The sequence below is a fragment of the Myotis brandtii genome, unplaced genomic scaffold (assembly GCF_000412655.1).
Source record: "Myotis brandtii unplaced genomic scaffold, ASM41265v1 scaffold34, whole genome shotgun sequence".
Taxonomy (NCBI): Eukaryota; Metazoa; Chordata; class Mammalia; order Chiroptera; family Vespertilionidae; genus Myotis; species Myotis brandtii.
The window spans coordinates 2207101-2219629 of NW_005363098.1; the positions used below are offsets into that span (position 1 = coordinate 2207101).

The following is a 12529-nucleotide window of genomic DNA, read 5'->3' on the forward strand; positions in this document are numbered from 1 at the left end:
GGTAAGAGATCAACCAAAGGACTTGTATGCATGCATATAAGCATAACTAATGGACACAGACACTGGGGGGTAGGGGAGGCCAGGGGATTTTCAAGGGCGGGGGAAAAAAAGGAGAAACATGTAATACTCTTTGTAATAATTTAAGCAATAAAAAAAAATAAAATAAAAAAAATAAAAGTGGGGATTATTTAATTCACTTCGATTTCTGGTACAGTTCTTAGAATAATATCCACAAAAGGTGCTCAGTAAATATTTAATAATCAATTATATGAATAAACACATTTATTCAATATAGATAAGGCACTAAAACAGGTGTTAATGTTGACTAAGTATGCTTATTCAAATAAATGGCTTTGAGAATAAAGAATTGGACAGAAGCCCTAGCCGGTCTGCTCAGTGGATAGAGCATAGCCTGTGGACTGAAGGGTCCTGGGTTTGATTCTAGTCAAGGGCACATGCCCAAGTTGCAGGCTCAATCCCCAGTGGGGGGTGTGCAGAAGGCAGCCAATCAATGATTCTCTCTCATCATTGATGTTTTTATTATCTCTCTCCCTCTCCCTTCCTCTCTAAAATCAATAAAAACATTTAAAAGAAAGAACTGGATAGGAATGTGCACATGTGGACTAAAAGATAAGTTACTGTACTACCCACTGTGAAAAGCATAGTACATATTCATGTAAGTTGAGTATCACAGGAAAATACAAGAATGAAAAGTTGACACATACAAGTATATATAGAAACCTACTGCACTTAACTCTCTATAAAAAGAAAAAATATCCCACCCTAAAATCAGACGTATAATACCAGTAACTATTGAACTTAAAAATTTTTTTTCTAGGTATTTTAAAAACAGTTTTTATGTAAATTCATGGTAAGTATACATGTCCCCTACTCTGAATCTAACCAAGTTAGTATACCCAGCACTAAACTAAGAAAACAGGAAGTATTATGGGATAAAACTGGTAATGTTATATATAAAAAACAATCCATTTATAAATAATAATAAATGGTCACTCCACACCACAGTAACTTAGGATGATTAGTGAATAAATACTTAACTTGGAGAAGGATTACTGACTGGCAATGTGTTGCTGGTATATGTCAGGATTATTCATCACCTTGACAGTAATATTAACCACAATCCATTTCAGTTAGTTCAGTTTATCGTTTACTGACTAATGTTAAAAAACAATGTCATTAAAGGCTACTTAAATAAAGTATAAGGTTAACCTCTGTTAGTCATTTACAAACTTTCACTGGAAGGTAACTTCCAGTAGAAAACCCACTATGCTATACAGAGTGCTAATACTTAATAAATGTAAAGTTTAAAAAATAGTGACACAAAACAGATTGTTTTCTAATTTTAAAACCATATATACATATATATGTGTGTGTGTGTGTGTGTGTATATATATATGTATGTGTGTATATATATATATGTGTGTACATATGCATTCACACTTTCCTGAACTTAATTTTACATTCTGGGGAAAGAGTTGCACAGCCATATTTTAAACTAACTACATCACATTGAACAAGTAATAATTTAAACTTTAAAAAGGTCTGTGTACCCATGACATATTTTCTTCAGTATTATATAAATACTATAGAATACAATATATAATTATATAGTTTTCTATATAAGACCCCTCAAAATTAAGTAATTGTCTAAAGGTCCCTTACTAGTAACTGAGGCAGACTGACACAAGTCTACATAAATCTGAAGATTTCCTCTCTGGTCCTCTAATTTCATCTTTCCAGGCTATTTTTCACATATCATTTTGATGTTCCTTTTAGAAAAGATCTGCACTACATTCTACTTCCTATAGCATAATTTTTTTTATCAATGCAATAGCTTTATTGTTGTAAGAGTTTTCTTGTTTTGTTTCTTGTTTCTTTTCTGTTTCTTAAATTGTCTTTGCTTTTTCTGGTTTCATTTATTTTTCTGTTTGTTTTGTCTTTGTCACCTTTCACATGGTAGACTATCTTTATGTGTTTGCTAACACTTGGGCATACCTTCATTTTTAAAATGAAACCTGAAAGAGCTGACTGAAGTATATGCAGCGTAAGTACCAACATGAACCGGTAGACTGCATTGGAGGGAAATCAGGTGAGCTTCAAGTAGAATCCCTAAACTTTAGTAGTTTTTAGGTCTTGCCTCTTGAACAAGTCAATATTCCCAAAGAATAATATATAATATAATCCTCTGTCTTACAGGGTGGGGTTAGTACTGGCCTGCCTGCCAGAATTCTGATAACATGACAGCAAAGGGGTCTGGGGGCCTTCACATTCAGTACTTAAGCTTTTAGTTAATCCCCCTGTGTTCCATTCATTACCTTCTGCTGTTCTTGGAGTTCTCAAATTAGAAAAGTCTCTGGTACAATTTCTCCAAACAGTAAACCTCTTGCTTTTTGTTCAGATAAAGGGAAGAATAGTAGATTTTGGAAAGAAGTAGATATAAATGTAAGTTTATTCTTTCTTGTTATACCTAAAATATACCAGTTCACTGACAGACACAGGTCTGAGATGAAACCCTAGCTTTAACACTTGGAAATGTGTGACCTTGGAGAGTTCCTTAACCTCACCATGTCTTAGTTTCCTTATCTATGAAATAAAGATAATAACACATTCCTTACGGTGCTGTTGAGGGAATTAACGAAGAGAGCATATGTAAAAGGTTTGTTACAGTGGAAGGCACTTACCAGAGCTTCACTCATAACACTACAAATATATGCTAAACTATCCCAATGTCATTCTTCTGCTTATTAGGCTGTGAATTCCCCCAAGACAAGGGAATGCAATTTATAACAAAATCCCTAAAATCAATGTCGACATAATAGCATCTATGTTTGACGCCTTAGATTAAAATATGTTTAAGATATTTTATCAGCCAATAAAAAATATCCAAGTGTGAGGTAATTTTAAATTTCTCTTTGTGCATTTGTATTTTATTTAAACACTGTATTTACTGTTGTAATATCATAAGGTTTGTTTTAAGTCTGAATTCCTGTGGTTTGATTGAAGCCCAATATATAGAAAACAAAGTGAAAGTTATAACAATACTTAAACAATATCGCCCTCTCCACCCCCACCCCCCAAAAAAGAGTGTTCTTTTACCTCTGTGACATCTAGATGGTATATTGATTCCCGGTATATCTGTTACAGAACAGACTAAAAGGACTGGCATTTGTCAGAAACAGCACTTAAAACTTAAAGAGATAAAGAAGTGTTGTCTGATCAACAACAGTTAAACGTCGGTAGTCAATTCCAGGTTAAGATGCATGCTGTATATATTAAATATGTGTGTTAGAGAGAAATATCTCACATATAAAAATACACAACCAAAGGGTAGGAGATAAATGAGAGACCAAGAGAGAAAATCACCTACTTTTTCTTGAGGGGGGGGGGGGGGGGGGGGGGGGGGTAGGGAGGGAGAGAGAGAGAGAAAACCACTAAGAACTCATCAGCAAGAAAATAGATTCAGGAGAGCTTCGTCCCTTAGTTCTCAGTTTATCTGAGAATTTACTCTTCAGAAACATTTTGATCCAGATAAGGGCAATGGAAGCTGCCGTTTTAACAGAGTGTGAATGGTAAAGCATTGTAACATAGGTTAGAAAAGAAGAAACTATGATTTATTGGGGCCTGGATAAAAATTTAACATTCCGTTTGAAGATCTGATGATAGAAAACTTTCCTCAGATTCCCACATTGCTAAATAGGAGTCAGGAGAATACAGTACAGGATCATCTTCCCCTAATGTTGACTTTTCATGTTTCTCTGCCTCTGAACCAAAACAACTCATGTTATGCTTGTCCTCCAAAGATGAAAAATGGATGGTTTTTCTTTTCCCTCGATTCGATCTCAAACTCTCTTTCAGTATTTTCCTTCATTTTAAAATGTAAAAACTAATTATTAAAAATAAAATGCCTGCTTATACTTTGGCCAGTCCTGGTTTTCTCCCCCAATTTTTGGTTTACTATTTATTACAACAGTAACTACCTGATTTTGTTCTCTCAAATCTCCAGAAACTGAGAATCCCTGGTGAGCAATATTACTCAGTAAAAAAAACACACCAATAAATGAAAAAAAAAAACAACAACAAATTAATAATTGAGTAGTAACATCAGGAATTCTCTAGTTTTAACCAAATAATCAGCTTTTCCATAAACAGGTGAAGTCACAACAGCTTGGAGCATCACCTGGAACAAACACCCCAAGAGTGGGCGATTCGGGAAAGCTTTCCTTTTCAAGTGCTGAAAGGCTACTTGATAAAATAACATTAAAACAGATTTAGCCATTTATGTCAAAAGTAGGAGGCAGCACAGCAATTTGTTTCTCAAACTTCAGGGTGGGAAACATTTTTTCTGCCAAGAGCCATTTGGATATTTATAACAACATTCGCGGGCCATACAAAATTATTAACTTAAAAATTAGCCTGCTATATTGGTCAAATATTTACCTAAGTCACCCCTAGTGCCTTGGCAGGGCTAGACCAAATGTTTTCTTGGGCCTTATAGGGCCCGAGGGCTGGACTTTCCCTACCCCTGCTTTATTTATTTATTTATTTACTTACTTACTTATTTAAATATTTTTATTGATTTCAGAGAGGAAGTGAGAGGGAGAAAGAGATAAAAAACATCAATGATGAGAGAGAACTATTGATTGGCTGCCTTCTGCATGCCCCTACTGGGGATCAAGCCCCCAACCCAGGTATGTGCTCTTGACCAGAATCAAACCCAGGACCCTTCAGTCTGCAGGCCGACTCTATCCACTGAGCAAAACCAGCTAAGATTCTATCCCTGCTTTAAATCCTAACCCAATGCAAACATAAAATACACACACACACACACACACACACACACACACACACACACACACACACACACACCATAAGCAGAAGATTCATAGAGGATGCACACTGATACTTCTTTTTTCTTATGTAATACTACACTATTCTAATCATTTAAAAAAATGATAGCTCTAAACGGCAATTTGAAAAACACCAGCTTCGTGTTTGAATTCTGAAACCGTGTGGAAGTTGTAGAACCTCACAGTGCCTCAGTTTCTGTCTCTGTAAAAGGCAATTAATAGTGTCACCTATCTTAAAAGGTCTTTGTGAGGATTAAGCGTTAACACATGTAATATACTTAGATAACAGCCTGACATATAGTAAGTCCTCAGTAAATATCAGTTAACAATAAAATGGGATGTTTCTAGCTCCTGAATTCCATAGGGAGTCTTCATTTGCAAGTGAATGGTTATCAAATGCATTTCAATCTAAGAACATACTTGTTTTATAGAATATGCATCCAGATTACAGTACATACTCAATATTCCCAAATAATGATGTGGATGGATGAATAGAGAAATGATTGCCTCAGACTCTCTTGGTTTCTCCTCTCTTAGAAAATTGGCTTACACAACCCCTCTGCTACTAAAAACAGTAAATCACAGTAGCAAGAAAATCTTCCTCATCTACAAAGAAAGCCCTGGTACTGAGACACTCAGCCATCATAATCTGTTTTTATGGTCTGACATTTTGTAAATATATTCCAACCCTAATTATTTCTTATAAAGGACAAAAAGAGAATGTTGCTTCTTATTTCTGTCAAGGAGGTTGTCAAAATATAAAAATCAATATATATTTATAAAATATAAATTAATGTCACTCCAAAGTCTATGCATGGTTAGATCTGTCTTCTCATCAGAAGAATTTTAGACTCATGATATAAAGCCTGGGAAAGTGGAGGCAAAAAAAAAATCAACCTCAAAATCGACCCCTACTTTTTCCAGCTGTGAAAGAATTAAACCATTATGTTAAAGGAGGGCTTTCTCAATACAGGAAAAGATGTAATTTTCATCAGATTTTTCAGACTAAAATAGATCTGATTTCCTAAAAGATTGACAATACTAACTTGCAATTATTACAATTGTACATAAAATAAAATTTTGTAACTTCAAGAAAACATTTTTTACATTGTTCTCTTCAGACATTTTCTTTCCTCAAAAAAAAAAAAATTATCAGAAAAAAATAATACAGAGGAAAGAGTGTTGTTTACATTAATTCAGCTTGAGAAAGAAAATTCCCTGTGCAATATGGAAGAGATTGCCAAATAAAATTGTAGCCGTGTATCAAAAACCCCTCTGAAAACCAGCTTTGGGAAAATTAAAGGGACATAAATATGCATAAATAATTCAATACATTTTCAAGCTAGTCAGGCTATATTATCTATTCAAGAATAGGGATAAGAACTGTTTGTTTTAAATTAAGCTTTACACACAATGTTTTCTTCAATTTTGCAAGTTTATTTAAACAAATAGTAATGGTTGTTAAATGTATACTATGGGAAAATTTTAATATAATTCTATTATAGTCATTATTCATGGAGATATAGCTCACTTCATATAGCTCATATGAGATGCATCCTGAAAATATGTGCATAAGCCAATATTTGAAAATGGAATCATACTGTACACATTGTGGCAGTCTTTAACACCAACAGGAGTGAAATGTTTTTATAAACAATTACCAGTATTCCATATGTGTAAATTATAATTTTCAAGTATCTGATATTTTTATTTCACTAAAATTAATGTTGTAATTCCAAACTCACTATTTGATTTCCATCAATATTTAAATGGAAACAATAAGTATTAGTGGACTTCCACTTTCACGAACTTGAATGAATGGAGCATTCAAGCTACTGTTGCTTTGTAGGAAAGGAGATGTTACCTATATGTGGCTGAGTGTTAGAGCTCCCCACTTCTTCCCAGCCCTTCTAATTACACTATTGTTTGCTATTCAACTGTATAACCTTCAGTTCTTGTTGTAAGCACTCTTTATAAACACTCCTTCCTCAGCCCAAAATACAAATCTTTCACAAAATCTTATAATATAAAAATAGATAAAATTTAAGGCACTAAATCACAAAAATGGTATTTTTATGTTTCTATAGTGGATATGAAATACATGGATAGAGACTAATAAAAGTAACTCTCTTTTTGATTTTGAACTGGGCCCTCTCCTCATTTATCACATACAGAAGATAAGTTATAGCTAAAACAGTCTTTTACCCACCCAACAAAAGTATGTGGCAGGTTACTTAGAAACAGCTTTAATAGTAATATACAAATAAAATTCAATTTTAATAAAGAATCCTGTTTAGCTGGCAAATAATCTATAACAGCATTTTGTTAATATCATTTCCATGAATTCTCATAATGAAAACATCATAAAGCCTACATTTAAAAATAAATGTGTGGCTTTCTCTGGCCAAGCAAGATTTTTAGTGGGACAGAGAAAAAGGATGAGGGTCAGAGAAAGGAGGCAGTCGGCAAAGAACAGTGGTGTGAGCAGGTAATAGGCTGCAGGAACTCTTGCTCAGGGACAATGATGGCACAAGACAGAAATACAGCCTCCGTAGAAATATACAAACAGGCTCCCACTTATCACCATTAGTAACTGTTCCATCAAGACAGAAATATGCACCCTATCCACAATCCATCTCACTACCAACTGCATCTTGAGGAGCATACAAAAAAATCCTCTACAGCACAAGAAAGTCTTAATAAGCTATGTGTTTAAGTAGAAGTCCGAACTGAAGGACTCAGTTAAGAAAAAGAAAAAAAAGGGCAATTATTCTAAAACCCTAGAAAGGTTATTTATTGAAATGTGATTTATATTGTGAAGCACATTTACATTTTAACAAATTAACAAAAAATGAAATTTTACTTTTCTGTACATGAAATTCAAATAATAAAGAGTCTAGGCTATAATTACCCAAGAATAGTGTCCAGTGTTTACTACTGACCTACTTCATGGCTCACTACACACGTCAAACTAATAAAGTCCTCAATTTTGTTCATCGGTTTATTTGGTTCATTAGATTCCACATATGAGTGAGATCATGTGATACTTATCTTTCTCAGAATAGCTTATTTAGCTCAGCATATTAAAAAATCAAATACATTTAATATTAATATTTTATAACTGGGGGGAAATGCCATTATGTGTTTTATTATTTAATTCATTTAACACTTATTGAATGGCAGGCTCTGTGCTAGGCATTGGAGAAATAATTATGTACAAGAACTCTATCATTATAAAAAAAGCTTAGTGAGGGAGATAAGAACCAATAAAAATAGGTAGAAAGATACGTAAACGCAGGATGTCTTAGTGCTTGGAAAGAAACAGAGCGGACTAACGGGGAAAAGGCAGTCAGCAGTAGTCTCTATGAGGAGGTGATCTAAAGGCGGAGCCAGTCAGCTGCTTACAAAGCGGGGAGATGAACAGTGAAGGCAGAGAAAGCAAAGCTCTAACTTGGGAAATATTTGTTCTGCTTCCAATAAGTGAAGAAAAGTTTAAGCACTGGGGTTATATAATTCAACATTAAACTTAAAAAGAATCCGTTGGAACAAGGAATGGGTGAGAGAAGAGAAAGAGGTAGCAGGGAGGTTGGTTAGGAGAGCTGCAATAGTGAAGGGCTACTTGTCCTTTTATAAGAGTACTGATGAGAAGTTTCCACGATTTTCTTTGTAAGTTTTATACAATACTAACACAATTAGAAGAAGATGCCATCTGAGAATAATGTCTTTTTGAACGCATATGGAAAAATATATATAAGCTATTATTTTTAATTGGCATCAAGTCTTTCTGTATATTATATTTTTCAATTTTAAACTGGAGAATACTAACATACATTTAAAAGATAAATATACTAAAGTTCTAATTATTAAAAGATTTTTAAAAAGTAATGTGAAAATTAAATATATTCAAATATATTTTAAATGTAAGACAATTATATTTCAGATAATTACTGAGAAATTACCTTAGATAAATCTCTGAAGTTACTTGGCAAGGTAAGATCCAATTCTTCTGATTCATAATTAGTGATGACCCAGGGAAACACTGGATACTGATTTAAGTCATTGTAACTCCGTCCTGGAAGAGAAAAAACAGTCACTCAATCTAAAATCCTAATATATAAAAACCATGGGTCTGTCACATCCACAACGACCAGGAGGCTCGACCAACTGGGAGGCAGTCCTGCAGTCAGCGCTGGGTTGCCATGGTGACCCAGCACTGACTGCTATGGCTGCAGGCACAGTGACCCAGCACTAACTGCTGAGGGGGCTACGAATTAGGCCCAGAGAGAGGCCTAAAGAGAGAAGCAGGGTCTGATCCATAGCCTCTGTGGCAGCTGTTGATCAGCACTTGCCTCTCTCTTTAGCTCTGGGCCTGGTCAGCAGCCGTGCCACCATTTCTCTCCAGGTCTCCACCAGGGCTGCTGTTCAGCCCCGCCTTTCTGATCAGGCCCCATTGATAGGCCCAGAGACGCTGACTGGCATAGAAACCGACCAATCAGAACCAAATCTAGGTCAACTGTGAGGAGCCAATGGCTGCCTAGGAGGCGAAGCTTTTGACGCTGACTGGCATAGAAACTGACCAGTCAGAACCAAATCTGGGTCAAATGTGAGGAGCTAATGGCTGCCTAGGAGGTGGAGCTTTTGACGCTGACTGGCATAGAAACTCGACAATCAGAACCAAACTGGTCAGCAGAGGATGGCAGTTGGGGGCAAGATCAGGCTGGCAGGGGAGGGCCATTGGGGGGGACCAGGCTTGTAGGGGAGGGCAGTTGGGGGCGATCAGGCAGGCAGGGGAGTAGTTAGGTGTTAATCAGGCTGGCAGGGGAACAGTTAGGGCGTAATCAGGCTGGCAGACAGAAGCGGTTAGGGGCAATCAGGCAGGCAGGCAGGTGAGCGGTTAGGAGCCAGCAGTCCCAGATTGTGAGAGGGATCCCAGATTGGAGAGGGTGCAGGCTGGGCTGAAGGACACCCCCTCGCCCCAGTGCACGAATTTTGTGCACCGGTCTCTAGTAATAAAATAAAATGATGAGAAGGTTCAAGAGTATAATTTTGTAAAAATAACTTTTTTGAGTGCCAGATATTGCTCTCAGTGCTATCCATACATTATTTCATTTAACCCTCACAATACCCCTATGAAATTAGTATCATCCCCATTTTACATGTGAAAAAACTGAGGCACAAAAGGTTAATCTACCCAAAACAATGTAGTAACTAGTAATGGTCAAACTACATTCAAATACAGACACTCTGGCCCCCATGATTATGTTCTCATAAACTACCTTTGACTATTTTTTGTTACTTGAAAGCCTGCACCAAATAAAATATTCTTTATTAAAACTTTAAAAAAATAATTTGCAATTCTTAGAGCTTTTCAAAACTAGGTTCATTTCTCTGCCATTATTTAACCAACGGACCAACCAATCAACCAAGTTTAAGTGATTTGAGCCCTGTGGGCAGTCATTAGTCATCTGTAAATGAAGAAGTTGCACCAAATTACTCTGAAATTTCTGTGACAGCTTTCAAAACCAATGATCCTCTGAACATAATGAACACCATCATCAACGTTACTTCCCCTCACTCCCGAATGCTGCCATACTCTCCTATACCTCCTCCAAACTAATGACAAGCAATGACACAGTTAGCTGATATCAAACAGTTTGTACCTTGTAAATTCTTATTTAATATTATGTTTTAATTACCACTGTCATCTCTCTAATGCAGGCCCCCATTTCTTTTTACTTATAATTGCTTCCTAAATTTGATTCTGCCTAGTCTCTCTCCACTCCAATGTATCCTTCATTCTGCCTCCAAGTTACCTTTTCACACAGTTCTATTATCATTCATTTGTTCAAAAACTTTCACAAGTTTCCCAATGAATTGACTGCTAACTCCTCAAATTGACAGAAAGTCAATTCCACACAACCTTTCTAGTTTTCTTTCTCATTATACCTTTAGGAATATATACTTTTTATGCACACACACACACATACATACATACACACAAATATACACACACAGACACATATATATGCACATATACAGTAGTCCCCTTTATCCATGGTTTCTTTTCTTCATTTTCAGTTACTCTCCGTGAACTGTGGTCCAAATATATTAAATGGAAAATTCTAGAAATAAACAATTCATAAGTTTTAAATTGCACACCATTCTGAGTGGTGTGATAAAATCTCCCAGCATCCTGCTTTGTCCACCTGAACATGAACCATCCCTTTGTCCAGCACATCCATTTGGTGGACACCACCCGCCCTTAGTCACTCAGCAGCCATCTCGGTTATCAGATTGACTGTGGAGCATCTCAGAGCTTGCATTCAGGTAACACTTATTTTATCTAATAATGGCTCTAAAGCACAAGCGCAGTAATGTTGACAGTCAGAAGCTGTAAAGTATAAGTATATAGAGCAAAATATATAGTATAAATGGGGTTGGTACTATTCGTGGTTTCAGGGATCTATTGGGGGGTGTCTTTGAACGTTTGCCACATGAATGGGGAGGACTACTTTACATATAATAAATATCTTGTGTGTGTGTGTGTGTGTGTGTGTGTGCATATAACTATACCATTAATTGTTCTTTAGCTTTACTTTATAATTTTCCACTTATCTTTTTTTGGGTTATGCCTTCAGTTTTACATAAAATAACTTCTCTCCCAACTACCTCCTCATTTAATTAAAGGAATATCTATCCTTACTCAAACATGAAATCTTTCCTGATATTTTCCCCTTACTCCTACCAATTGGAAGTTTATATTTTTATTGATTTTAGAGAGAGAGAAAGGGAGGGAGGGAGGGAGGGGGAGAGAGAGAGAGAGAGAGAGAGAGAAACACTTATGTGAGAGAAACATCGATTGGTTGCCTACCATCGTGCTCAGGGATCCAACCCACAACCTAGGTATGTGCACCTGACCAGGAACTGAACCTGAAACCTTTTGGTGATGCTCCAACTAACACCTAGCCAGGGTTATTTTGTAATTTTTATTGATTCTATACCCCTTTGCTCTAGAATCACGTAAATGCTCCCATTTTTACTTAAAATAACTTCTGTGAGATTAAGCAACATGCCTTATGCTCTTATCTCCTTTGTGCCTCAAATATAAACTCTGTCAGATTCTTGACATAAATCTCAAATGTCTCATAATTACATTCCTTGTTTTATTTATGCAAATCATCACAAATAAAAAGTAATGACACATTTCTATTCTTTAGTCTTTAAAAGTGAACAGTTTCAATAGGTAATCTTTAGTAATATTATATGATTATAGATCTTGTACAGGACCATTTAATCTTTATATTTTCATATATTGGTCATAATATTCCTTTACTTAATATTTAACCACAGTTTTCTTTTTTCTACGTTGTGTTTCATTGACTCAACACATAATACATTTATAATTAAGTTGTTAAAAGATTCTTAGGATTTGTTATGGTTATTCATTCCTTCTATTCCATATTGAGTCCATTCTTACTATATTGAATAGTTAGTTGTAAATTGTCATTTTATATTTTTGGAAAAGACTGTGTATACCCATTTTTTTTAAAAAATATATTTTATTGATTTTTTACAGGGAGGAAGGGAGAGAGATAGAGAGTTAGAAACATCGATGAGAGAGAAACATCGATCAGCCGCCTCCTGCACATCCCCCACTGGGG

At 35.7% G+C, this 12529-nt stretch overlaps 1 protein-coding gene across 4 annotated transcripts in view; it reads right to left on the reverse strand.

The window, feature by feature from the left end:
- LRBA (LPS-responsive vesicle trafficking, beach and anchor containing) overlaps window positions 1–12529 on the reverse strand; it is a 566714-nt gene that overhangs the window by 146695 nt on the left and 407490 nt on the right. For all 4 annotated transcript variants that reach the window (XM_005871408.2, XM_014543868.1, XM_014543867.1 and 1 more), the window contains exon 44: window positions 8828–8940. In XM_005871408.2, coding sequence (XP_005871470.1) covers window positions 8828–8940 — 113 coding nt within the window. The remainder of the gene's footprint in view (window positions 1–8827; window positions 8941–12529) is intronic.